This window comes from Mustela nigripes, chromosome 17, assembly GCF_022355385.1.
Source record: "Mustela nigripes isolate SB6536 chromosome 17, MUSNIG.SB6536, whole genome shotgun sequence".
In the NCBI taxonomy this organism is placed as follows: domain Eukaryota; kingdom Metazoa; phylum Chordata; class Mammalia; order Carnivora; family Mustelidae; genus Mustela; species Mustela nigripes.
In genome coordinates, this window is record NC_081573.1 from 18,320,358 (window position 1) to 18,348,046 (window position 27,689).

A 27,689-nucleotide genomic window follows, 5' to 3' on the forward strand; every position below is an offset into this window, starting at 1 on the left:
AAGTCCAAGTACGGTGGTTGTGCGCGTGCGTACGCGAGCAGAAACGCGAGTGGGATCATCGGCGCCCCCCGCAGGCGGCGAGCTCATCCTGCGTCGCGGCGTTTCGTGTGACAGATCGTCGCTTGGGGATGTAGCTGCAGATTTTCCCTGCGATTCCAATTGTTAGATGCTTGAAAAAAATTCCTTAGGGTTTTCACGAGAATAGAAAACTCCATAGTTACTAAAAAGCTGCATAATCCTGCCTGCAGTTCCCAATGTCAATCTCGTTTCACAGTTCTGGTACAAACTCTGGCATCGTGTATTATTCTTCTAGTTTGATGTGAGAGCTAATTCTAAGTCGTTATTATTATTTTTTGGCATTAGAATTTGCTCAATAATTTCCTCATCAACACCTCGTTTGGTCTGGCTCCTCTGAAATTGTTTCATGCTGTTCTGCACTCTGGCCATGTGGCCACGAACAAGACTTCGTTCTAGTGAGAGGGACAAAGGCAGACTCGATTCTAGGGGAGCGCTAAGTGCTATAATGAAAAACAAAGCGAGTAAAGGCTGGGCTTCTACTCAAAAGAGAACAGATGGAGGCAGAAGCAGGGAGCACTGTGGGAGCAGCAGGCAGGTGGGCATTGGGGGAGGGGCACTGAGGTTGGCAGAAGTGTATAGGAAACCCTGAGACCAGAGAGGAAGAGGCAGGAGCCAAGTGAGGACCAGGTTGTTGGTAGCATATATGTAAGAACATGATGGAATCCAAATGTGCTTGTAGATAGACTTACAGAACCTGCCAGTTAAGGAGAGTAAAGGAAATAATTAAGAATGTCTTCTAAGATTTCTGCCAGAGCGGTTGGGTGAATGGATGGTGGTACCTCCTCAGAAGTATGGGAAAGATGGGACTGTGAAGACTGAGTTTTAAAAGCAGAGACTGGATTTTCTTTTCAGCCCTGGCTCCTAGCAAGGGCCTTGCCCCTAAATGACTTCAGTTGTTGCAAGGAACATGACCTCCTGAAACAATCCTTCCTCCTCACTTAAGCCCACATTCTGAACCCAGTCCCAGTACTTGCCACATGCAGCCCTCCCACCACACTCACAGAGGCCTGAGTCCAGCCAGCCTCCCCTTGTGGAATCAGAAGGCCAGCTGTGGGTGATACTTCCAGGAGCCTGCCCCCGGATGTTCCTCAGCATATGTGGCCGGGAGGCAGCCAGTCATGCCTTCCTTGGACATGGCTTTTTGGCACTTGAGGAGCTGGCCATTGGAAAGGTTTGTTTCCTCTGTGCCTCCAGATCAGGAAGCAGGTCACAACAGTGGCTACAGGATGCACAAAGGACCATCTCCTCAGAGTGCCACAGCTGGCATGCCGTGTTTCAGCAGCACTCCTTTAAGCTGGATGCCCTACTTTGCCAGGGTCCCCCAGGTGACAAAGGAAGGGTCACCAGCCTCCCAAGAACCCTCTTGCAGCTCAGGTGTAACATCTGTTCAGGTTTCCACTCAACCACTGGGCATGTAGCCAGGCCCTGAGACTCCTCTTGTCTCCACCACTGCTGTGAATTGAAGTCAGTGAACAGCACCACGTACTGGTGTTGAAGAGGAACATGCTTGAATAAAAGGCTAGCATTTTAATATGCACTTCTAGTGTATTTCCTAGCACACTCATGCAACACAGCTGTTACTAAGCAGCCTTGTCCTGGGGGGCACTTAGAAGGCTCTGGGTCTTGGTCCCCATGCCCAGCTTCTGGGCATTTCAGCAGAAAGAAGCCTGAGCAGTATTTACACTGGTGGGTTATAGATTAATGCTCATATCCATTTTCCTGAGTTCATGAAAAAAAGTTTCGATCAAATAAGGTCTTGCTCTAAGTGAAAAGAAGTTGAAATTCTCCTGTAACACACCCTCCCTTTGTGGTTCTCACCCAAGTTTTCCTTTTGCTGAGCAGGATGATATTATCCAAAGAGACTAGTCCTTGTCCCTGAAAGGTACAGTCTCTTTGCCAGATATGGAGTCCCTGGCAGAGCAGGGGGAGAGCTCATCCCTGGATCTGCTCCTTGGAAAGGCTGGCTGGGCAGTTCATAGTGCCCAGGGTTGGTGGAAGGGGGGTGTTGACAGGCCACAACCCAAGGAGAGAACCTGCATCCTTCCAGGTGGTCTCCTTCACCATGACATTGGCTCTGTCCCTACAGAAGCCTCTTCCAGCAACTGGCCTTAGGGAAGCCAAATAAAGAGGTGTAGTAGGTCATGTGCTTCCTGCTCACCCACGCCAGCTCATCTTAATATTCCTGGTGGTCTTTCCTCTCTCAAGGTCTCAGAACCAGGGGCCCGGCTGACCTAAAAAGCAATGCGAGTGTCCCTTTTCAAAGTCATGAACCAGGCAGGGCTTCTCAGGTGTCTGCTGCAGTTCATTTCAAACAGAGATACAAAGTATTATTAAATGTATATTTTTAATAAAGCCAATAGTTATTTTACTTATAGGAGCTTTAAAAGTAAGATACAAAATGTAGAGTTCCAGTTTGGAAGCGTTGTAACTATTCACACGATGTCCTGCTGATGCCCGAGCAAGGCAGTCACGCCCGGCCATGCAAAGGACACACACACTCACACACGCACACACATGCGCTTTGGCAAGACCCCTCTGCCGAGCGCAGCACCTGGAATTACCAGTGTTCAGAGCAAGGCGGTGCCGAGAACACAGCACCTACAAGGAGACCACACAAACAGCTTCACACAGTCTCACAGCCCACGGATATGCGATTACAAAACGTCCCGCTTAATCGAGAAAAACAGACCAGAGAGTGACAATGTAGCAGTGTCAAGGTCACCTGCACTGGGGCGTCAAGGGCTGACCTCTGTCCAGGGTGAGGTCTTTGGGGAGGCACTATTAAAACAAGAGTACTTCAGTATAATTGAACTTGAAAATACAAGGTACTGTGGACACCTTACAGAAGGAAAACCGAAAACTACCTTACAAGGAAAACAGCCACAAACACGCTCAGACAGATACACACTGGGACAGCAAACAGAGACAAGAGCCACGCAGGGTTGGTGCAAAGCACGTGCCTGGAGAAGTCTATGTACAAAATAGTTCTCTGTAAACATGGTGAGGTGAATGTTCGGAAGCCACGGTGAAAAGGATCAGAAGTACAGGCAGCAACGGCATCCCCACACAGCACAAAAGACGACACCCGAGGCCTGCAAACAGCCTGGCAACACAGTACTAAAAATTCAGATGGCTGGGCTCAGACACCCCAGGGGGCCTCTATCATTAGTGTGTATACATACATATACATATATATTTTTTCTTTTTGGTATTTTTAAATATAAATTTACTTATATCCGTAGAAAAATGAGAACATAAATGTGTTATTACAATCTCTGCTGGAAAAGCTTATATGGAGTTAGAAAGAATAAACCATTTATTAGTAGTTAACATATATATTAAAATGGTTTAATGATTTAAGAAAATATAAAAAAAATATTAATACTGTCCAACTTTCATACCAGAAAATATTATGGATTTTTCTCAATTAGACTTTTTCAAAGATGAAATATGAAAAATTTAAATAAGTTTTATATAAAGAACTTCTGTAACCTCAATTAATATACAGCGGGATATGTCTACTCTGTAGAGATATATGTATCATTATTTCTCAATTTAAGCACCATTCAATTCTTCTGGATCCATTCTGGCTGGAAAATATCCCTAAATCCACAGGATGTTACCTCTTTAATGGCACATGTCAACTGCAAATGAGGTGGTTTTTTGTTCTTGTGTTTTGTTTTGTTTTGTTTTTTTAAAGAAAAGACTTTAAATTAATTCCTATCTACATCTTAATCGGTTTGTCTTGAGCCAGCTCACAAATGTTACTGCAAGTTCAAGTGCAGGTGTCTTTGTGCAGCCTCTTGACCACACCCCCAAGTTTGGAGACTGTGTCAAAGCCTCTGGCCACGTGTGGATCTGAGGGCAGCAGGTGCAACGTCATCCCGCACATGGACAGCAGCCAGCTGGCTCATCTCCATGCACCATCAGGAATATGCCTCTCAAACGATCCTGGCTTTGTACATCCAGTCAGAACTGCACCCCTGGGGTGCTGCTTGGGGTGGCGAGGGGCTGGCTGCCCACCCACAGAAAAAACAGGTGATTGCTTCCAATCACAAGTATTCTATACTCTGCCCGTTTTGTGTAAGCTTAAATAAAGATAGTGTTGAACAAACATCCAGCCTCTATATTTGTTATCTTAAAATATTCAATGCGTTTTAGGCGGGAGATGTTTTAACTAAAAACCTCTATGAAAAATAGCTATAAAATACAGTGATTGATGTGGTCATCACTCAACGTGTTAAGGAGGAGGAGGGGGAGGGGTTTCAGAAGAATGGTCAGTTTTGCTCTCAGCCTTCAGGCCTGAGGCCTTCCCAACACACACAGTGGGACTACAAACTTGAGAGCTGTGTTTCTCAAAGTGTGGCCTATGGCCCACCTGCATCAGAATTACTGGGGGAGCTTATAGCTCAAAGATCCCCCAGCATCTCCCTGAGGGTCAGAAAGCTGTTTCCAGCTGGCCCTCCAGGGCTCTGATGCCTCCAAAGTTTGAGAAGCCAGGCCTTAAAGGCTTGGAGCTGCCAACTACCCACATCCCCAAGGATCCCTGCCTGGTACAGGGGTGCACTGGTCCTCTGGGGGGGCTGGTGCCAGCTAGTCAGCCCTGGGGTGGGGAAGCTGGCTCCAACAGCTCTGGGCAAGGCAGGCAGGCTGCCCCTGGGTCAGTACTGGGGCAAGTAGGCCGGCCGGCGCTCAGCCTTCCCGGGGAAGGCCTTGAAGCCCTTGGGTGTTGCCTTGTGTGCCGGTGGGGGTGGGGGCTGCGGTGGGGGCTGCACATAGGTAAATGAGGTGGCGCTGCAGTCACTGGTCGCGGCCCACACTGGGGACTGCAGCATCTGCATGGTGTCGTTCCACTGGCTGCTGGGGCTGGCAACTGCGTAGAGTGGGGCGCTTGGGCTGGGCAGTGTGCTGGGCAGCGGGGCCGGGTGCTGCCAGGGCGCTTTGGGGGGCCACGTTTTGGTTTTGTTATCCTGAGAGATAGAAGAGGGTTCTTAGTGGCATTTCTGGCAATTGGTCATCTTTTCCCACCTCCCCAGGTCTCTGGTCCTTATTCCCACCTGGGAGACAGGGAGGGAGCCCTTCACCCTCCCCATAGCCCTGGAGCAGCACTGTCCAGCTGAACTTGCAGTGACAGAAATGTTCTGTGCCTGTGCTGTTCAATGCAGTAGACACTCCCCGCATGTGGCCAGTGCTACTAAGAAACTCAATGTGTATTTATATTGGATCCATTCCAATTTAAATAGCCAAATGTGGCTACTGGCTATCCCAGTGGACAGCACAATCCTAGGGGCTCCTCTACATCTGGCTCTGAGTCAGGTGAGATGGTTAATCATGGGGAAAAAAGTTGTTCACCACAAAGAACCCGTCTTTGAAGCCCTCTTGAAACTTAAGCTTTGGAACCTCGCTCACGATTTGTACCCCCACACAGCTGGCCCTCTGTGGCCAGAGCAGGGCCCATGGTACCTGGTTCAAGTCCTCCACTGTGGTAAGAAGAGGCGGTGAGGGGAGCGTGCTGGTCTCCTGCTCTCCACTGCTGTGTTTCCTGAAAGAACCAAGAGCTCAGTGCAGTGGGTGCCTGGCTTGTTGCCCTGCTGACCTTGCTGCCCTGCTGGCCACCTGGTTCTGGGTGCTGGTTCTAGGTGGGGAGAACCTGGGTCCACTGCATGCAGGAGATCGGGTGGTGGGCAATGAATGGAGCACTCCCAGGAGGCCTCTGGGCTTGGGGTGGGGGGCTGGCTCTCCCAGGCTTTGAGTCTGCTGGCTCTGGCTTTTGTTAATGTAGTCAATGGATACTGACTATTTACCATGCCCTGGGGAAGTGGAACTTAAAAGACTGTTAGTTTTAACTACGAACATGAAAAATTTTGGTTATAATGTTGAATAAAAAAGGGAGGATGGAGCAAGTTCCAAGCCAAGTAAATCAGTCTTCTGTGCTCCCACCTGCAGACAGTGGTCTCTACAGAGGCCATGCTCCTGGTGGCTTCCTCGCCGTTTTATCGGCCTCTCTGATTTCCCTTGTCTAACACAGACATCTTAAATGCTACCCCTGGCTCAGCCCTGCTCCTCCGGTCTCCGCTCCTTGGCACATCCTTTCACACAGATGCTCCAGCCAAAACCTCACATACCATCCCTGATTCTTCTCTCTCACACACACCCAGTCTTACCCAGTTGCTCCCTCATTGTATTCGGCTGTCTGCTCATCAGAGGCCTCCCTGACTCCTATATATATATTTTTTTTTCTTTTTTTAAGTAGGCTCCATGCCCAGTGTGGAGCCCAATGTAGAGCCTGAACTCATGACTCTTGAGATTAAGAGCTGATATCAAGAGTCTGATGCTTAACCGACTGAGCCACCCTGGCGCCAACCATATTCTTCATCATAGCAACTAACTGAATCTAACATGTTTGATTTTTTTTTCTTTTTCCCTTCCCTTCTTTTTTATTTTTATTTTTTGATAGTCACGATGCCCAAGGAGGGGCTTGAGCTCATGACCCTGACACCAGGAGTCTCATGCTCTACCAAATGAGCCAGTCAAGCATCCCTACTTTCAAAAACTTCTTAGACCTGAATATACTCTATTATGTTTTCTTTTCAACTTTGATAAAGAAACTAAGGAACAGAGAGGGCCAGGTCCCAGTTTGGAGTTGCAAAGCCTATTGGTGAGTCCTGATTAGAACCTAGTCATCCTGGTCCTGCTCCTCCACAGAAAGGGCTGCCTCTTGTAAGGATCAAACCAGTGTCCAGACCCATCTCTAAAACCCTCCCTTTCCTCCTACTGATTTTTCCGGCTCCTACTTGCATGAAACTCTTCTGCCAGTGAAGTCTCAACCCAATGTTAAGTCACCTGGGCTACAAGCAAGCCCACGGGGAGCCTGGGCTACAGCAAGGCCATGCTAACAGAGACCCGCTGCCTCTCCCACACCAGGCTGACCGGGAGCCATGGCGTTTCTGAGCTTTCCAGAGGAATGAGCTGGGGAACACATTCATATGCCCCTCTATCCTTTGCTTTTAAAAATCTCTTCGGGGCACCTGGGTGGCTCAGTGGGTTAAACCTCTGCCTTTGGCTCAGGTCATGATCTCAGGGTCCTGGGATCCAGCCCCGCATCGGGCTCTCTGCTCAGCGGGGAGCCTCCTTCCCTCTCTCACTCTCTGCCTGCCTCTCTGCCTTCTTGTGATCTCTCTCTCTGTCACATAAATAAATAAAATCTTTAAAAAAAAAAAAAATCTCTTCATACCTTCTCTGCTTGACAGCAGCCACGAGGTCAGGCCCTGAAAACATGGAGAACAAACTGTCCCCGTTGGCGGAGGATGTCTCATCACTTGAGCTGGCGGAGTCCCCCTGAGCACCAGACCAGCCGCTGTGCAGGCCGTCCCTGAAAGCCAGAGAGAGAAGCTGGTCCTGGGCTTCCTACTGCCAGCCTGGACACCAGTTGGACATGCCCGAGGCTTTCCCCACTATCCCGCACTCATCTAACAACCAGATCTCGGTCTCTTGTCTTCCCTTCTAAAAACCCGAGCTTTCCTTCCTGTCCCTTATTTCAAAAGTAACATGTACTCTTCGCTGCCCCGTATTCTTCTTGGAAGCCTTTGGTTTGCGTGTGAAATTCATGTTAGAACAAAAAGCTGAAATGGTCTTTAGCTGTCCAGATTTATTAACTGGGTGGCAGTAAGAGACATGGAAATCCACAGTTCTCTGGATACAACTGGTATCTGAACCATACACATTTGCTTTTTGGAGTTTACAAGATTTGCATTCCATGAATCGCCTAGGGTTCACAGCCATGCCCATTTCAGCACAGAGACTGTGTTAAACATTCAGTGACCTCACAACACCATCAGGTAAGTTCCTGATTCCGGGCAGAAGAGTACGTGCCGAAAATCATCAATTTCTACCAATGGTGTGTTCACAGGGGCATATCATGGCACTCGGCATCTTTGGGTCTGTCACAAAACTCTGAGCACCTGAAGATCTGACCAGATGGGCTTGGAATCATCGATTTGTCTGATAAGAATGCAGAGGGCCCCTGGGGATCCTCAGGGCCCAAACTCAGCTTCCCTCCACCCCCCAGCACTCACCCTTCTGTGAAGAACTCTGGGAAAGGCCAGGTCCGATGGGCATCATCCATGGGGGGCCAGTGGCCCCGGGGGTGGCCTGGGCGGCGGCCGTGTTGCACTTGCCGCTTCTGCTGCATTGCCTGGCTCACTCCTGCCACGTAGCGAGCAAACTCAGGGTCCGAACCCACTGTGTTAAGACAAAGGGGGAGAGAGGGGTTAGGGACACACTGGCCTCTTGTTTCCTTCCCTGCTGCCTGAGCATGTGCCAGTCACACACACAGTAAAAAGTGGGGAGGTGCTGCCAGGCTGGTAGCCCTAAGAGCTGTAGGACTGGGGCTTTCAGCCCGACATCTGACCTGGGGGATGGGGTGTGCACAGGGACTGTCAAGAAGGGTTAGGCCTAGGACAGAGGCAAGCTAAGTGGGACCGAAAGAGAACCGAAAGGGATCCATGGTTAAAGTTTAAAGACAAATACCAGATACTTAACAATGTTCCCATGTCTGGTGCTACCTATATAACAACTTAGAAAACCATATGATTGGGGCGCCTGGGTGGCCCAGTGGGTTAAAGTCTCTGCCTTCGGTTCAGGTCATGATCCCAGGGTTCTTGGATTGAGCCCCACATCGGGCTCTCTGCTCAGTGGGGAGCCTGCTTCCTCCTCTCTTTCTGCCTGCCTCTCTGCCTACCTGTGATCTCTGTCAAATAAATAAATAAAATCTTAAAAAAAAAAAGAAAGAAAGAAAATCATATGATTGATGTCTTTAAGTGAACTGATAACCTTCAAGTTGTCAAAGCATCAGTGTCATTGCCACTTGGCCCAATCTGAATCCAGGATTTTCCTGGATACTGGATGGCAGATCTACTCTGTGTAAAGACAGTGAGTAATGAATGCAATGAAATATCAGAATTTCAGAGGTATTAAGATGGGCCTGGGTGACTCAGTAGGTTAAGTGTTTGCCTTTGGCTCAAAGGGTCTTGGAATTGAGCCCCACATCGGGCTCCCTGCTTAGTGGGGAATCCCCTTCTCCCTCTCCCACTCCCCCTGCTTGTGTTCCCTCTTTCTTCTTCTCTGTGTCAAACAAATAAATAAAATCTTAAAAAAAAGAGGTGACTCGAAACATACTGGCCAGAGCTGAGTAAGGATGGGCAGGACAGTACAAGTGGGAGGAAAAAACAGCATAGAGGACGCTGAGAGGAAAAGTCAAACAAGAAGATACGGCGGGGGATGGGGGATGCATGAGGGGGCGCCTGGGTGGCTCAGTTGGTTAGGCGTCTGCCTTCAGCTCAGGTCATGATCCTGGGGTCTTGGGATCGAGCCCTGTGTCGGGCTCCCTGCTCAGCAGGAGGCCTGCTTCTCCCTCTCCTCCCTGCTCATGCTCTCTCTGGCTATCTCTATCTCTCTCTCCCAAATAAATAAATAAAACCTTAAAAAAAAAAAAAAGAAGATATGGCAGAAAGGTATCTATGGTTCACAAGCTGAACATGACTCAGCAGTGTATACTTAAAGCTTCACGCTGGGGAAGATACTAGGGCAAAATATCATTCTTAGCTCATCCTCAGGGCACGCCATAGGACTGCTGGTAAGACTGCATGCACTGCACAAAGATGCCCACAACAAGGGAGGGGAGGGGCTGGGCTGAAATCAAAGCTCCCTTTGCAGTGAGTCAAGCTATGCTTCCAGGGGCTAAGTGTGCCCTGTCAAGAAGGGGCACTCTGCGAGGAACTGGCTTTGCCCAAGATGGGCCTTCTGTAATTTCATCTATCCAGAGGAATGCCCTTCCTTTATTTGGGGAAAGGGCGATGCAGATCTTATGCCCTTAGGGCAGGGTCTGCAGGAAGGTCCATCAAGGACCTGCAGATTAAAAAGGACAGGCAGCAGATGAAGCTAATAGCATTTGTAGCTTAAAGACATAGAGGCCACCCAGGACTCAACAAAGATCAAAAACGGTAAAATTCTGCCAAAGAGAGTTTATACTCTGGACTTAATTACATGACTATTAAAAGATGTACAGACCGTCTAAGAGCAGTTGAAAAAAATGCCCTCTGTGGCACTGCGCCCACCCCAGTCAGTGGCAGGCCAGGTGGGGCCTGCTTTTCTGGAGCGGGGTGGAACCATGGGCCCTTCCTGCGCCCCAGGGTCCAAGGTTGCCCACATCTACCAGAGAACAAGAAAGCGTGAGCAGCAGTATGAGGGATTTTTAGACAACCTAAGGAAACATTTCTTTCCATTAGTAGCTAATGCTGGGCTGTTTGAGCATGGAATTCCTCTTTTGCTGGTTATTTATATCAATATTTGCTATAGTTATTTATATATTTTACAGTATTCTCCTTAAACAGAATATATTTTCTACCTGTATACCTTCTGCTACATTAAAGAGTAATGCATTTCTATGTATTTATCTTGCAACCACCCACCTTATCAGATTCACTAATTCATTTTTTTTAAATTAGGTAGTCTTGTTGGGCTTCCCCCCCCCCTCTCCAATTCTGTTGCCAGGAAACAGATGTGCTTTCAGTGTATCTTTTTTTTTTTTTTTTTAAAGATTTTATTTATTTATTTGACAGAGAGAAATCACAAGTAGATGGAGAGGCAGGCAGAGAGAGAGGGAAGCAGGCTCTCTGCTGAGCAGAGAGCCTGATGCGGGACTCGATCCCAGGACTCTGAGATCATGACCTGAGCCGAAGGCAGCGGCTTAACCCACTGAGCCACCCAGGCGCCCCGAGTGTATCTTTTTTCTAAATCTTATTACACATGTCTGGCTGTATTTGCTAGAAAGTCCGAGACAAAGTTACACCTACTGGCAGTAACAGTTGCTACTCTATCTGGGTCTTGATTTAAACTGGAATGATTCTGTTTTACTATACAGAGTAATTCTTGCTCCTGGCTTTTGGTAGGCAGTCTTTTTAATATTTAATAAATTTCTTACTTTCTTTCTTTCTTTCTTTTTTAAAAGAAATTTCTTTCTATTCCTGTCTTCCTTAGAGGTTTTCCTTTCTTCTTTTTTGTTTTGTTTTGTCTTTTTTTTTTTTTAAGATTTTATTTATTTATTTGACAGACAAGAGATCACAAATAGGCAGAGAGGCAGGCAGAGAGAGAGGAAGGGAAGCAGGCTCCCTGCTGAGCAGAGAGCCCAACTTGGGGCTTGATCCCAGGACCCTGAGATCATGACCTGAGCCGAAGGCAGAGGCTTTACCCACTGAGCCACCCAGGGGCCCCTGTTTTTTTTTTTTTTAATCACTGGTAGCTTTTATCAAATGTCTTTGTAAATTCTATTGTTGTGTGACCTCTCGTGCAGTGGGATGACACCAGGGGTTACTGAGCAGCAGCAGAGTCCTTCCACTGTCCCACCTGTCTACGCTGGCGGTAGTAACAGAGAACTGCCTTCCCATCATGGCTCTGTCATCCCGCCTCTATTCACACTCATAAAGAGAGGACTATGGTTTGCTTTTAAATAACCCGTATGAAGTTTTTATGGGAAAATCACGTTGGCTTCATAATTACTGTTCCAATTTCTTCTACTGAAACAGATCTAGGCAGGTTTTCCACTTCTTGGCACAATTTCGGTGATGTGTATTTTATTAGGAAAGAAGTCATTTTTCCATTCAGTTTTCAAATATGCTGTCATTGAGTCGTACGTACGTAGTAACGTCTTAAACTTCTTTTAATCTCTCCTATTTCTGAAATGACATATTTTTCTTTCTTTTTTTAAGATTTTATTTATTTGTTTACTTTTAAAATTTATTTATTTGTCAGAGGGAGAGAGAGGGCAAAAGCAGGGGGAGCAGCAGGCAGAGGCAGAGGGAAAATCAGGCTCCCGGCTGAGCAAGGAGCTCAATGCAGGACTTGATCTAGGACACCAGGATTATGACCAGAGCCAAAGGCAGAAGCTTAACAACTGAGCCATCTAGGCGCCCTTCCTTTCTCTTGCCTAATCTTGTTTCTCTTTGCTCTCATCTTACTGAGACTTATAATAAATTGGTTTATCTATTCTGTTGGCCTTCAAGAGACCTTTTTAGATTTTATTTATAATTTCTATTATATTTCTCTTCTAAATTCAATTAATCTTGGCTTTTCTCCTTAATTACTTCCTCCTCCTAGTTTATTTTTGTCTATTTCTAGGTTCTTTCACTAATTTTGTGAGGTAACTCTAGTGGTATTTTCACACTATTGAGGCCAGGAGAAGCCATATTCTCTGAAGGCAGGAGGATGCTTTACCACCTTTCATAGGTCCTAGCGTTTAAGCATAGACCAGGTTATGTAATCAGGGAAAGAGCAGCTCACAAAGGGCCTGATGTCTTGGCTCCCACGAACAGGAGGGCCCAGACAGAAGCCCACTTCAACTTTGGGATGTGGAGTCATTCAAGGAACTTCTCTTGGCCTCGATCCCAGCCTCTGCACAGAGAGAAAACTAGTAGTCCTGACCTTCCTAGTCTCATTCTCACCATGGCTGTCTACCTTTGCTGGATGTGTCCCATACTTGCCATCCAACAGCGAGAAAAGGTCTTTAAAGGGAAATTAGCAATTCACTTGCCCCTACAAGTAAGGCTGTATCAGATGGGCCCTATGAAGTCCCAGTGATTACATTTCTGTGAAAACCCCAAGGTCGGCACAGGGCGGGGGGTGGTCCACATACCTGCAGGATCAAAGGGCAGAATCTCTCCCAACATCCCAAAGACGCCATCACTTTGGTCACGGTTTGGCCAGGTGTTATTTCTAGGTCCCTGCGGCTTCTGCCCCAAAACCTCCGACATCACATTATCCATATAGCTGCTCACCAGACCCAAGCTGTACAAGTCAGAACTGAGATCAGATATGCCAGGCCACTGGCCGAGAGGAGACAGACCTGCTCCGACTGGCTGGGTGGGCTGCTGGGCTGAGCCATGCACCCATTTCCCAGGGGCCCGAGGCTGGGGAGGGGGCTGCTGAGGTCCAATGGGCTGGAGCAGGTGTTGGTAGTACTGGACCTGGGGTTGTTGCTGCTTTGGGGATGGCTGCTGAGGTGCCAGGCCGGGCTGGGGGGTCAGAGGGGCGTGGGCTCCAGCCTGGGGTGGCCGTGGTGGAGGGGGCACTGGTAGTGGTGGCTGCTGTGGCGGCATGGCTCCTGCCTTCTGTTCAGTCACCATGGCTGTGGCAGCAGAATTACGCCTTGTCACCAATGGGGAGCCCTGATGTGACTGGCCCATGTTAAAGCCCGAGAGAAAATCGATCACCTCTTGCATTTCCTGATCGGTTGGTAAGTTCATGCCCTTCTCGTCCTTGCCATCATCCCCTGGCAGGAAGTTGTCATGTCTCTCCAGGAGAAAACCATTGGCCATCTGATTACTGGAATTCTGCGCTGACTGTAAAGGGTCTGTAGTCCTAGGGAAATTACCAATGTTCAAAATGCTTTGTAATCTTGAATCAATATTGCTGGGCATTTTGGCCTTCTCTTCTGAACACCCAGCTATGAAGAGGTTTTTGGAAGGGGTATTTGGGATGGAATAATTTGTGCTGCTGCTAGAGCTGGTGCATGAAGCTTTCTTGGTGAACCGGGATGTCAGCTTGGAGAACGTCTTCTGTAGGCCGCCTGAGGATTTGTTCCCATTCCCAGAAGGCAGGTCAGCCTGATTCCCAAAATCGCAAATCTCCCTTTGAAGCTGGATCTGTATGCAGGGTAAAGCTTGTTCCCTATTTCAACAGAAACATATTAAAAATTAAAAAAGACAAAATACAAAATGGATCTCTTTGCATCTAAAAAAGACTTAAAGGACAAAAACAGTCTCTCTAGTGTCCTGGTGTCATGTTCATCTATTTTATAGAGAAATAAAATGAAACCCCAGACTTTTAAGTGTTCATAAGACTGATCCAGCAGAGGGACGTGGGTAGAGGTAGGGCAGTGGGCAGAACTCAGTGACACCAAGCAGCACTGTTGTCTTGGCAAAGACAGTGCCAAGAACAGACGCCGGTTACTTCAGTGTTTTCCGAGAACTTTCCTAGTACTGAAAGAGAGCCCCAGAGATGGAAAGGGTGCGGGGCTGAGGCAGGCGACGGTTGCTGTGACCTGGGACAAACCACTGCAGTGTTCCGGGCCTTGGCACTTATGAGTTCGGAAAGGGATGTTCACTTGTGAGTTCGGCTGTATGTTCAAGGTCCCTACCATTCTGAAGTTCATAATTCCCCAGAGATGGTCTTGTGACTGTCAGCTGCTTTCAGATAGAAATAAATTTCATGTAGGATATTAAGTAAATTTTCTACACGTTTCTCTGGTCTTCGTTCATGAGGAGAGTATGAGTTGGGCTAAAATCCTTTTGATGGACTTACTCTCAAATGGTAAAACCAATGAAGGCAAACATGCTAAGTAACTGAGGAATCTGGATAAAGGGCAGAGAGCAATGCTTGGTATGAATGTAACTTACCATTAAGTTCGAAATGATTCCAAATTTTAGTGACCAAAAAGTTCTCTTTCTTGCCTTACTACCTCACAAAGGATCAGCAATGTGAGCGTGCAGGAGACTGTACACGGGCACACTGTCCCTGAGTATGGGTCCAAATGTGAGCTACTTCAGGTGATCAGCAGGGATACCCACCTCCCTGCCCTCCAGCGGCTGAGGTCCAGCACGGCTGTGTAGAGCACGTCCACCAGCCCCAGGGTCTTCTCAGGATCGAGGCTTCTCTGCAGCAGGGACATGGTAGCAGGGTCTTCCTTCAGGCACCTAGGCAGGAGGCAGGCCATGTCAGTCTAGGTGGCACTGCTCTGAGAAAGGGTCCCAAATAGGCTTTGTACAAAAGGCTACAATGTTTACATGCTTTTGGCACCAAATGAAAATCCAGTAATTAAAGACCAGTTAAGAGAATGACAAGGCTAATACTGGAACTTTCTGCTGCGAACGGGAAGAGAAAGCCACAAGGGCTGCGATCACCCTAGATTTCTAATTCTCTTGAGTCTGTTTGGTAGGAAGAGAAGGGTTCAGTGGAGGTGCTATGTTCTGGGGGCCCTAATGCCCTCTTACTGTCCACACTGGCTCCACCCTTGACATTCTGTTCTACTGTGTTCAGATTCTGGGATCTGACACCCTTTCCAAAACATCCTCGTCCCCAAGAAACTAAAGGTCAAAGGAGGGACAAACCTGGACTCGCTGCAAACTTCAGGTAAGCACTAAACATGGCCTTCCCCCATGAGTGAATGTTTTCCCTTTCCAAGCTGACCACTTCAGCCCGTATCCCCTCTCCTCCGAGCTCGGCCATCCCTGCTGCTTCTCCCCTTCCTTCCCATCACAACCCTCATGTCACCAAGAGGAGATCTGGTCCCTCTCCTTACCACTAAACCACCCCCTCGAGTGCCCGTGCCTACACTACCAGCCTGCCCCTCTGGTCATGGTCAGGGTGGAAGATAAGGCCTGCTCTGCCACCGGCTGACTCTCTAGCTGAGCACTGCATGCTCTGTACCCTCCTGCTTTCCTGAGGACCCCTGCTCACCTAATCCCCCTGCCCCATGACATTCACCTGGGCCAACAAACTGGCCTCACAGACCAGCTTTTTTCTCTCAGCCCCACATTCCCCTCCAGATACTGCTAAGTTCCCTACTCCCCCTTTTAGCAAAACACTTTGTCTCCTCCTTTTCCTGACCTCCTAGTCTCACCTCACCCCACTCCTGCTGGGCTTTGGTCCCCATAACTTCACTAGAATAGCTTTTATCAAACACCTTTGATCTCGCCAGTGTCAGAGGTCAATTACCGGTCTCCATCTTACTCAATCTCAGCAACTTGTGCAATGCTTCTTTCCTCCCGCAGCACTATCATCTGTAGCTCGGTGACCCCAGACTTGCTCAACTTTCCTCCCACCTGGCTGGCAAGCTCCTTCCTGGTCTCCTCCTCTGCTGACTCCTCCTGCTCTGCTTCCCCGACCTCGGTATGGTGGTGTGTCCTAGGCTTTGTTCTTTCTCCCCACAATGCTGCCTCTTGTCCTGCAGCTGCACAGACTATCTTCCACGGAAGACTCAAATTTCCTTCACCAGCCAAACCCCTCCTCCCGAACCCCACTCTCCTGAATCTAACTGCACAATTGACATCTCTTGGGTGCATCTAACAGGCAGCTTGGTCAGCACAAGTGCTTCCTCGCCTCTCCATCAAAAACCACTCTGAAACCTATACACTTCCTCTGTAAGTACACAACACAGCCACCTACCCCAAACTTACACATCATCTCTGGCTACCTGCAACCCATGCCAGTCCACCAGCAAACCAAGCACTTCTCACACCTCTTTTATTACAGCTCTACTCCAAGAAACCACCAGCATCTGCGTCTCAGGACCAACCTCCCAGCTGGTCTCCTCTCCCCTGCTGCTGTCCCTCCCAGCCCACCCTCCACACAGAGGCAGAGTGAACCGGTAGCGCCAATCAGAACACATCACTTCCCTGTTTAAAACCCTTGAGTGGCATCCTGTCAGGACTGAAATAAAATCTAAACAACCCTTGGGGGTTTCTGTGACCTTATCCCTCCTGTCTCTCTGACCACACCTCTCTCCACTGTCACCTCCATTATCTTTGTCCCAGTCACAGGCTTTGGCTTGCTCCCTGAATATGATGGATTTGCCCACATCTCAGGACCTTTGCTTCTGCTGCTTCTGCCCAGCCTTCTCTCCTGAGAGCTGCTTCCCACCATTCAGGTCACAGTGCCCATTCAGGGTACCTCCACCAAGAGGCCTCTTCTGAGAGGCAGAACCAGGAAGATGTTGTCTGTCTGCTACTAGGCACTCTGGCAGATAAGTGGTAAAGTCGACAGCTTGCAAAGCCTTCTAAGAAGGCAGTAGCACTCCCCAGCGTGACTGAGGGCTTGCAAAGAAACAGGTCTCTGAGGATATGAGCCAGCCAGCCTCAGCAACACTGCGAAAGGCAAGCTCTGCCAGTGACCAACCAGACCCTGACTCCTGGGAGAGAATCTTGGCCAGTGGACCTGGCCAGGGTTCATGTACCCGAGTCTCTCAGCCTGGAATTCCTGATTATTAGGACATCTTTGCTCTGTGCTCCCAAGCCACTCCTGGCTGTGATTTGGTGGGTCACATATGTTTGCCCACTAGGAGAGCATTTGCTGGTCATGCAGAAAGAAGTACTACAGTTGCTGGGGAGAATAATTTTTCTTTCTGAAAATCAATAAATCGGCACTTTTATTAATTTATCAGTCCTGAGAGTTGATGGATAGAATCCCCTTAAGAGACGAAAACCATTCTTTTGGCAAATCACGTAGACTTGCTTAAAACCCTCTACCTGTTCTTAGAAAATCCAAGTCCCTTGGGGACACTGCAAGTCCTGGCTTCTGTGAGTCTCTCTTTATGACCACCCACCACGTCTCCAGCCGTGCCAGTTCACTCCTCAGAAATCCTTTCCCCATCTGCTCTCTCCATGGCCAGCTCTTTTCCAATGTCTTATCTTCAAGGAAGGACCCTTCGTGACTGGCCTCATCCTAAACAGCCTCCCCTCCCCAGCACCACCTCTGTCATTCTCCATCATATGACATTATTCTGCTCCTAGCCCCTCAAACATGTGCTAGGGTTTGAACTGAACTCTTATGATTGCTAGCTGTCCCCTCACCATCCCTCCCATTACAAAGTCAACTCTGCTAGGGACAGAGAGCCCATCTGTCTTGCTCATACTTAAATTCCCAGAGCCCAGGCAGTGTCTGCCACATAGAAGGTATTTAGTAAGTATTTGTCGAAAGAAAGAATGGATGGACTAAAATAAGACAGTTAAAAAATCTAAATAAGGGATTACTTAATTTGGAAAAAAAACATATCTGGCAATGGGACACTCCACTTTATTAAACGCAAAGCATATAATAAATTCTTGACTGCCTTTGTTAACTATTTCATTTTTCCAAAGGTGGAGTAAAGCAATCACTTCTTTTGGCATTCTTCTCAACAAGCACATAGTTTATACTTCGAAAGAAACAAAAATATGTATTTTGAAAGCTTTGTACTTTTACCAAAAGCAACCACCAGAGGGAGCCTCCCCAAGAAATTACAGTCTATAAGGTCTTTTGTGGCGGTTCAATGAATTACAAAGAATGAATTACTCTCAATGAATTAGTCATGATACATGGAGAGTTCTGGAAGTAAACTGCAGTGTTCACCATTTTAGTACTAGTTATTTATATTCACTCAATTATTCAAAAATTCAAACTATTTTCTCTAAAATGAGAATCCTGGTTAAGTTTAGTATTTTTCAGTAAGAACCTGAGTTGGAAAACAAATTAAGAATTCAGGGACACTTGGGGCACCTGGGTGGCCCAGTGGGTTAAGCCTCTGCCTTCAGCTCAGGTCATCTCAGGATCACAGGCTCCATGTTGGACTCTCTACTCAGCAGGGAGCCTGCTTCCCCCTCTGTCTCTCTGCCTGCCTCTCTGCCTACTTGTGATCTCTCTCTGTTAAATAAATAAAATAAAATCTTAAAAGAAAAAAAAAGAACTCAGGGACACAAAAATCTTACATAAAAGTGAGCTTTTGGTATGTTGTTTGATAGGAATGGAGAAATCTATATAAATTAACAATATGTCATCTCAAAAATCAAATAAAAAACTTAGTGTGGGAAGAAACTGAAAGAAGGGAGGTTTTGGGACATGAAGTAAACTTCTCACCCTCACCTCATATATCAACAAGTCCTAAGACTTTGGCAGAGTCTATCACTGGACCCTCACATTTCAAGGAGAAACGGTTTAAATAAAACTCCAGTGTGGGGCACCTGGGTGGCTCAGTAGGTTAAAGCCTCTGCCTTTGGCTCAGGTCATGATCCCGGGGTCCTGGGATCGAGCCCCGCATTGGGGTCTCTGCTCAGTGGGGAGTCTGCTTCCTTCTCTCTCTCTGCCTGCCTCTCTGCCTACTTGTGGTCTCTGCCTGTCAAATAAATAAATAAAATCTTTAAACAAAAACAAAAAAACAAAACTCCAGTGTATGACCCAGATACCATCCTGGTCCATACAGGAACCAAGCTTGCCATCATGCTTTACTCCCTCTCTTTCTTCCTACCAGAATGTTTCAAAATTTTTCTATATGGTTAAATACTCATTCATGTCATCTTCTTTTTTTTAATTTTTCAAAAGATTTTATTTATTTATTTGACACAGAGAGAGAGATCACAAGTAGGCAGAGAGGCAGGCAGAGATGGGGGTGGTGGGGGGAAGCAGGCTCCCCGCTGAGCAGAGAGCCCGATGCAGGACTTGATCCCAGGACCCTGAGACCATGACCTGAGCTGAAGGCAGAGGCTTAACCCTCTGAGCCACCCAGGCGCCCCTCATATCATAATCTTAATAACAGAAGTCTTCCAACACTTTCAACAGTTCAGTTTTTGCTATTTATTAATAAAGTTATGATGCTGTTCTGTTAGCTGGATCTATGCACATCACAAGGATAAATCCCCAGAGGCAGAACTGTAGAACTCCTGAGGTCAGATTTCTTATTTTAGGCTTCTGATACACTGAACTGCCCTCCAGAAAGGCCGTGTGATTTATCCACCTCCTGTGCCTGTTTTTGCACAGTCTGGCCAAAACCTTTATATTTTTATTTATTTTTAAAAAAAATTATTTATTATTCTAAAACAATTTAACAACATCTAGGCAAAATGACATCATATTGTTTCTTTACTCATCTTATCAGGTGAGGTTACACATTTTCTTCATCTATTTGTTGACAGCTGTGCTGTTTACGTTATTTTTTGGCTACCTATTCATGCACCTTGCCCATTTTCTTACTCCTTTGTAGGAGCTTCTGTTTTAATAAACTAAGAAGAGGGGCACCTGGGTGGCTCAGGGGGTTAAAGCCTCTGCTTTCGGCTCAGGTCATGATCACAGGGTCCTGGGATCGAGCCCCGAATCTCGATTTCTGCTCAGCGGGGAGCCTGCTTCCTCCTCTTTCTCTCTCTGCCTGCCTCTCTGACCACTTGTCATCTCTGTCTGTCAAATAAATAAATAAAATCTTTAAAAAATAAATAATAAAATGAACCAAGAAGAATACTTTATCTATTGTAAATTTATAAATGTAATTAAATAATAAAAAATAAAAATGGCTCAGTCTGTCCCCACACTTCTAATGGCACGAGCTCAAGATCATCAGGGTTGTTACTGGAACAAAGGAGGAGAAGGGATTCTATGTTCTATGCTCAGCTTTAGAGAAATACTGGTGACTTAAGGAAAATGAGGTACTCTGTTCAAAAGCTGTGGACCCGGTAATAAAGAGAAAATAATTTTGGTCATTATGAACCATGAGTACATAACATTTTACTTATATTATTGGTCAAAAAGACTATTTTTCAGACATCTTGACTTCCTTCTCATGGACTGATAACCACTCCCCGTGTACCCGCCCAAGTAGCAAGACCTGACATGCCACCTAACATGGGGCTTGTCCAAAACAAAACAATCTTTTCAAAGATGTGTACACTTCAATCAGAGCCTAGGCTTGTGTTAATAGAAGAGTCACGTTACCATGTGGACGGGACTTGAACCACAATTCTGGAGCCCTCTAAGCTGATCTGGGGGGCATATGCTTCTTTATTTTCAATCTGTGCTGTGTCAACTACCACCTAAGAAAGAGAAAGAAAAAAACAACAATCAGCTTTCCGAGAGGCAAACGGATCACAAACAAATCTAATACATGAACCTACTGATGTGAGTGACTCTGGCAAGGCGGTCATGCAGAGGCCACTCCAGAGCCTCAGGAAGACAAACACAAGTAATAAAGATGACTGAAGACAGTTATACTTCAATGAGCAGAAACCAAATTCTGGGTGTAGGATGTACTGAACTTTGTAAGGACTTTCAGTACTTTTTCCAAACCATAAATATGTTAATTAGGAATTATTTTGTTTCCTTTATTTTAGGTTTTTTTTTTCACTTTATGCACTTGAAAGAAGTAAAACCATCATTAAAAATCTAACCACAGCTTCAGAAAAGTCCATTTATAATGACTGAATACAAGCTAGAAGTGGATGAAGCTTTTTTAATGGATCATTTTATTCTCAGCCATCAATAAAAACAGAATTAGTTCAGAAAGGTAAAGATGAGGGGCGCCTGGGTGGCTCAGTGGGTTAAAGCCTCTACCTTCGGCTCAGGTCATGATTCCAGGGTCCTGGGATTGAGCCCCCATCGGGCTCTCTGCTCCAGGGAGCCTGCTTTCCCCTCTCTCCCTGCCTGCCTCTCTGCCTGCTTGTGATCTCTCTGTCAAATAAATAAATAAAATCTTTTAAAAAATAAAAAAATAAAAAGAAAGGTAAAGATTCTTCTTTCACTGATTTCTTCTGTTCTTTTCTTGCCCCCCCCCTTTTTTTTTAAAGAGAGAGAGAAAAAGAGAATGCATGAGCAGGGCGTAGGTAATGAGGGGCAGAGAGAAACAGAGAAGCCCAAACAGGCTCCATACCCAGCATGGAGCCTAACGTGGGGCTGTATCTCACAACCCTGAGATCATGACTTGAGGCAAAATCAAGAGTCAGAGGCTCAACTGACCGAGCCAACCAGATACCCCAATGATTTCTTCTTATTTGGAATAGAGTCTTTAACATTACACAGATGATGTAGTAGCCTAGGTAGAGATTTTGACAAAATGATGAATATATTTTCAAATAACTAAAAGAATTTAAGAAAATAAGCATAAAGCACTTTAAAAATAAATCTTTTATGGGGCACCTGGCTGGCTTAGTCGGTGGAGCATCTAACTCTTGATCTCAGGGTCATGAGTTCAAGCCCCACATTGAGTATAGAGATTACTTAAAAATATATAAATAAATCTGCTATATTGCCAAAGTCATGCAAAGCTGCTTATTTTGATTCCAAATTCAGCCTCTAATGGAGCTGATTTCCACTGCTGCAAACAGAATTCCCAGAGCTGGTCTGCAATGTCCTTTGGAAAAGACTTCCTGTCCAAGTAATAGCCATTGTTAGACCAGGCAGGTGTTTCCTCTCTCTGCCCATCTGCAGAGCCATAATCTAAAGGTTCTTTGTCAGTCACACACAAAGGTGCCCTGGGAGCAAGGAGTAAGGAACTGGAAGAAGTTTCTGCTCTCGCAATAACATGGGAATTTTTTTTTTTTTTTTTTTTAACCTACAGTGTTTTCCCAGAACAGTCTGTGTCCTTCTGCCTTACTTTACTCACTCCTTTTTGGAGAACTTATGCCATGGTTCAACTAGTTTCAGCTAAAATGACCTCTGGGAGTATGGATCAATTTCCTAGAGGCAGTAGGCTCTGACATACTTCAGCAGGGGGATCTCCTGCTTACTCCTTATTCCTTCTATTAGGGGTTCCTGTAGTAAGAACTAGAACCTAAAGGAAGCATAAGTCACCTGGCCCTATCCAAGGCAGCGCACCCCTGAGCTAGGATACCTGAGCCCTCACCCACGTGAAACAAGAGGACAGCATCCTCCCCACGGCTCCATTCATGAATAAAGTAGGAATTAAAGTAAGAAACAGTTCCTTAAACTTTCTTGATCTTGAATTAGTCTGCTTTAACCTCTGACTAAAATGCTGTATCTTGGGGTGCCTCGGTGGCTCAGTGGGTTAAGCCTCTGCCTTTGGTTCAGGTCATGATCTCAAGGTCCTGGGATGAAGCTCTCGGCTCAGCTGGGAGCCTGCTTCCCCCTCTCTCTCTGCCTGCTTCTCTGCCTACTTGTGATCTCTATCTGTCAAATAAATAAATAAGTAAAATCTTTTAAAAAAATAATAAAATGCTGTATCTTTTCAAAAAGTAGCCATTTAATTCTAGAAAGTAGAATTAAGTATGTAAGGTTATATGGGTCTTAGATGCCAAACAAAAAGCTAGATGGTGATTTCAGATGTTGATTTCCTGATCCGGTCCAACTCTGGCAGAAGTTACCCTTCTCTCCAAAGGTGAAAGGACTAAACTTACTTCATAGCCAAGAAGGAGAGAAACAGAGCTGGGATACAAAGTGACTGGTCAGGGGACGACTTACACCATGGCGGTTTCTCAGAGGAGGTGGTATTTGAGCTGACATCAGGAAGCTAAAGAGTAAGTCACATAAAGACTAGAGAGGAGGAGTCTTGGGTAAAAGGAGCAGCCAAGTGCAAATGCCTGAGACAGGAAGAAGCCTGGCACATTTGAGACCCCACTGTCACTCCAGGGTAGGTGAGCCAGGTAAAGAGGCCCTCCCTGTCAGATCATTACGGATGTTGTTTTCTTTAAAATGAGGAAAACCTACAATATCATTTTGGAGCTAGGATCCTGGAAAATGCATACCATCAATCTATAAAAGGAATCAAAAGGGCTTTTTAATGCTGCTGTTCTTTTACCTTCTCCACGTGGTCTGTACCCTGCAGGACTGGTGAACTTTCAAAATGATTCAGTATTTACACACCTGTGCCCACACCACGTGCCCCATGCTGGACACACGGCTCCTGGCTCTCTCTCCCCTGCATCCCACACTGACCACTCACCAGTCCAGCCTGGCCAAAGAGCAGCTGCACAGCAGTCTTGCAGGCGCCCCGCCATGTGGACGGGCACACCTGGTTCAGTACTTCGGTCACAGGAAGCTCATCCCTGGGTGTGATTCCATTGTAGCAGCCCGCCTCCTTGATCAGCTGTAACATCGTATGCTACGGATTGAGAAGACAAGAGCTCACTGCCCAAGATAAAGCTGTGCAAGATTCTCAAATGTGTCGAAATGAATGGACAGGTACACAGCAGTCCTCCAGAAAAATGCACTTTGTTTCAGTGCACCCCCCATCACATCATTTTCATGTCTCAAGCAATTGTCATCAGATACCCTCAGAGAATATGGATACACGTGCATTAATATGTGCATGTGATTTCTATACTAGCACAAAATACAGCATCATATAGCCATTTGCTGATGCAAATTGGTGAGGAATTTGGAAATTCTGAATCCCTCTAAATAAGGAGACAAAATCATCTGGTAAAAATAAATACCAATGAAAACCTCAAATTTATTTTGGATGACCAAGTGGTCAGGTATGCAGGCTCTGGAAACAGACTGTATAACCTCAAATTCCAGTCTCCTCCTTTCTGGCTGTGTGAGCTCGGCCTTAGTTCCTCTAGCTGTTGAACAGAACAGAGCAGCGCCCACCTCAGGGTGAGCTTTAAACGAGACTGCGCACATGAACCCTTGGTGCCATGCCCGGCACACAGGATGGCCCACGAACAGTCATAGTCACTACAGTAGTATGACAAGACTTCTTATTTAATTTGCAGAAGTCCACTAAAACATTCAATCATAAACAGTATTTTATAATGTACTTTCAAAACACTTTATGTTAAACATTTAACCCAACTATGAATAAAACCCAGCAAATGTCTCATTAAGGTAAGTCACCACAGTCTGCTTTTAGACACCAATTTACTAATACCTTCTGCCTTGACTTCAGTTTTGTTTTTTAGTATCTATTTTTTAAAAGCCCCTGAAGAACTGTTTCCACGTTCACACCCAGTTGCTGAAACCCCATGGAAAGCTACCGTCTTAAGTTTCAGGTTGTCAGCAGCCGATTCGTTGAAGGAGACGCCCTTCAGGAAGTGTGATCCTATCTGCACGGGGACAGTGGGAAGCTCACACTGCATGGGCTGGGGGGGGGTCTGCCGCCGCCCTGTCTGCTGTGCCTCAGCCTCGCTGCAGCAGCCCTGTGAGAGGTTTGGAGAGAGGGGAGGAGAGGAGAGGTGACCCACGGCACACCAGCCCCAGATACCAGGCTCACTTGGGGTGGCAGGTCTGCCACCCCACTGCTCCCTAGAGCAACCAGAGAGGAAAACATACCTGTAAACTGGCTTCAATTGCCTTTGGATTCAGGTGGAAACCAGCTTTCATTGCATATTCACAGTGGCCTAAACTTTCCAGAGCTATTTTATAAGCCTGCAAAGAAATTGTTTTGTGAAGAATGAAGATTATACAGCAGATTATAAAATGGCAACGTCCAGTGACAACAGAAATATAAAAGTTCTATAGTTAATTAAAAGGCTTCGGGCCAACTACCATCTTACTATTCTTTCCAATTGGCTCAACATCCCAACTTGAACTCCCTCCCCTGTTCCTGCCCTCGGATAACTACGTGCCAGTTGTAAAACACTGACCTGCAAAGCACTGTCGATCTTCACGTTCAGTTCTTTGAGCTGGTGCTCAGGAATCGGCGCGCTCTGAGAACAGAAGAGCTGCTGAACCTCGATGCCTGCCAGGCAGCCATCACAGCCTCTTTCCCTCAGTCTGGATGTCGCCTGCAACAAGAAACAGTGGCTGGTAGGTGACAGAGAATGTGAAAGGCATGAGCAATATTTAGAGAACAAGAAACAAAAAAATCAAACACAACTAAGTTAAAGTGAGAAACTCTCTAAGCGTGAGAGGTACACCAGACATTCTGGATTGTCTGTATTACCAGGTGAGAAGCCAGAAATTTAGGAAGACAAAATCAAGCATCTTGAAGTGAGAGCAAAGCAGGGCACCTGGGTTGCTCAGTGGGCTAAGCCTCTACCTTCGGCTTGGGTCATGATCTGCCTGCCTCTCTGCCTACTTGTGATCTCTCTCTCTCTCTGTGTCAAATAAATAAATAAAATCTTAAAAAGAGAGAGAGAGAGAGCGCACCACTTGACTTAAGAAACCCTGGAAAGAAGACACACCCGTCTGCTATTAATTTTGTTTTGTATGTCAAAATGTCACATTTTTTTTATTTCTCTGCTTTAAAATACAGAGAGGCTAGAATATTGGCACTTGGATTTTCCAGAATAATAATAATAAAAAAGAACATGTAAGGTTAGGTGCTCCTCTACACCAAAGTAAAAAGTCATGCCAACACAGGACAGGGAAAAAAGGTACATTAGAATGTTAAAGGAAAAATCTGCACCAAAAAATTAAAAACGTATTGTTTGGTCATTCAATGTCTATGAAGAGTACATAATCAAGACAGAGAAACAAGAAAAAAAATGAATCAATGTCTTGCTGTGATGAAATGTAAGTTACCTATCCATGTGGGTCAGGACCAGAGAGTACAGAAAAAAATGTATTTAATTTCTTAGATGGGAGGAAGAATTCAGAATGAACTGTCCTTCAATTTTTCCATGTCCATTTTTGTTGCAACAATATATGTGTAACAAATGACATTTTTTAACAGCAATTTTTGTTCTTCTTTTGTTCTTCTGGTGTAGGAGTTGTAATATTTACCAAAATTGCAGTAAGGTAATTAGCAGCTATAATGCTATAAAGTTCCCAAAGCTCCACAAATGACCCATGACTACCATTCCATCCAGTTCCTGAACCCTAAGAGTCCACAGTTTAAAACCATCTGACTTCCTTTCTAAGACTCTTTCACTCAACTATTTAACCCGCGAGGTTCTGTGTTGGGTGTCACTGGATAGGCAGTCAAGCCCACAGCCTGGTGCCTACCATCCTGGAGCTGATAGCCTCATGGGCCAAACTAAAACATGTAAGACATTTAAAATGGAGAAAAACCCCAGACACTGAGACATCAGCATTTCAGTTATGAGTTCACAGAGGAGGAGGCGGTCAGCAGAAGTGTGGGATGGATAAGCAGACATGTCAGCGAAGAAACCAGAATCCAGTGAGCAAGGGGGACAGTGGCCACAGATAAGGCTACTGAGCAAGGCAGGAACCAGACTGTGGGACGAGGCAGGTCAAGGTGAAGGGTCGATACTTTACCCTAAGGAAATAGCAACACCATCCATTTTTTTTTAATACTTTTTTTAAAAAAGATTTTATTTATTTATTCGACAGACAGAGATCACAAGTAGGCAGAGAGGCAGGCTAAGAATGAGGAGGAAGCAGGCTCCCCGCTGAGCAGAGAGCCCGATGTGGGGTTCGATCCCAGGACCCTGAGATCATGACCAGAGCCGAAGGCAGAGGCTTTAACCAACTGAGCCACCCAGGTGCCCCAACACCATCCACTTTTAAATAGAGAGTGATGAAGGATGATAAGACAGGGAGGAGAGAAGGAAGTTCATTTACTGCAGGTGTCATGGAAGAGTAGTGATTCCCTAAATGAGAGGAGTGACAGAAAGGGACAGATCTGGGATAAAACTTTGCAGGTGGGACCTTCAGGGCTTATGGATTAGATGCAGATATGATGCAAAGACAGGAAGGTAAGTCTCAAGTTTTTTGGCATGAAGGACCCAGTGTGGGATGGCAGCACTTGCTAGCATGGGGAAAATCTGGGGAGCACCAGAGGTGTGGGGAAAGCTAAGACTGAGCCATAAGGATACCTGAGGTAAGCAACAGCTGAACACAGGGGCCTGGAGTTCCTGTATTCCAGTGACCAGAAGTGGACTGGTCACACGTATTTGAGGGCCCCCAGCACACAGGCAGTTTTTTAAGTCCAAGGCTAGGACTTAAAAAGGGTTCCTCCTATAGGAGGAAGGGGGCCCAGAAGTGAGCCTTGAGAAACTGACATTCATAAGTTGTGTTGAAGAGGGGAAGCTAGTGAACTAGACAGAGAGAATGACCCAGGAGGTTAATGCCGGGTTCAGGGATGCCACAGGAAGAGAGGGTCTCCAAGGGCCCATGTTGTCGTGAGGGCTGGATGGAGTCAGACGGTTCCCTGGATTTGGCCACACTGAAGGCCCCAGTGA

The 27,689-nt window shown here is 46.3% G+C and overlaps 1 protein-coding gene across 3 annotated transcripts in view; it reads right to left on the reverse strand.

The window, feature by feature from the left end:
• Nucleotides 1-2,403: 2,403 nt before the first annotated feature.
• The window catches only part of GARRE1 (granule associated Rac and RHOG effector 1), an 81,055-nt gene continuing 55,769 nt past the window's right edge, over nucleotides 2,404-27,689 (reverse strand). For all 3 annotated transcript variants that reach the window (XM_059383848.1, XM_059383849.1, XM_059383850.1), the window contains exons 4-14: nucleotides 25,188-25,328; nucleotides 24,874-24,969; nucleotides 24,579-24,740; nucleotides 23,543-23,701; nucleotides 20,584-20,681; nucleotides 14,700-14,825; nucleotides 12,767-13,800; nucleotides 8,154-8,319; nucleotides 7,313-7,450; nucleotides 5,542-5,620; nucleotides 2,404-5,048 (exon numbers count right to left, since the gene is read on the reverse strand). In XM_059383848.1, coding sequence (XP_059239831.1) covers nucleotides 4,740-5,048; nucleotides 5,542-5,620; nucleotides 7,313-7,450; nucleotides 8,154-8,319; nucleotides 12,767-13,800; nucleotides 14,700-14,825; nucleotides 20,584-20,681; nucleotides 23,543-23,701; nucleotides 24,579-24,740; nucleotides 24,874-24,969; nucleotides 25,188-25,328 — 2,508 coding nt within the window. In that variant the 3' untranslated portion in view covers nucleotides 2,404-4,739. The remainder of the gene's footprint in view (nucleotides 5,049-5,541; nucleotides 5,621-7,312; nucleotides 7,451-8,153; nucleotides 8,320-12,766; nucleotides 13,801-14,699; nucleotides 14,826-20,583; nucleotides 20,682-23,542; nucleotides 23,702-24,578; nucleotides 24,741-24,873; nucleotides 24,970-25,187; nucleotides 25,329-27,689) is intronic.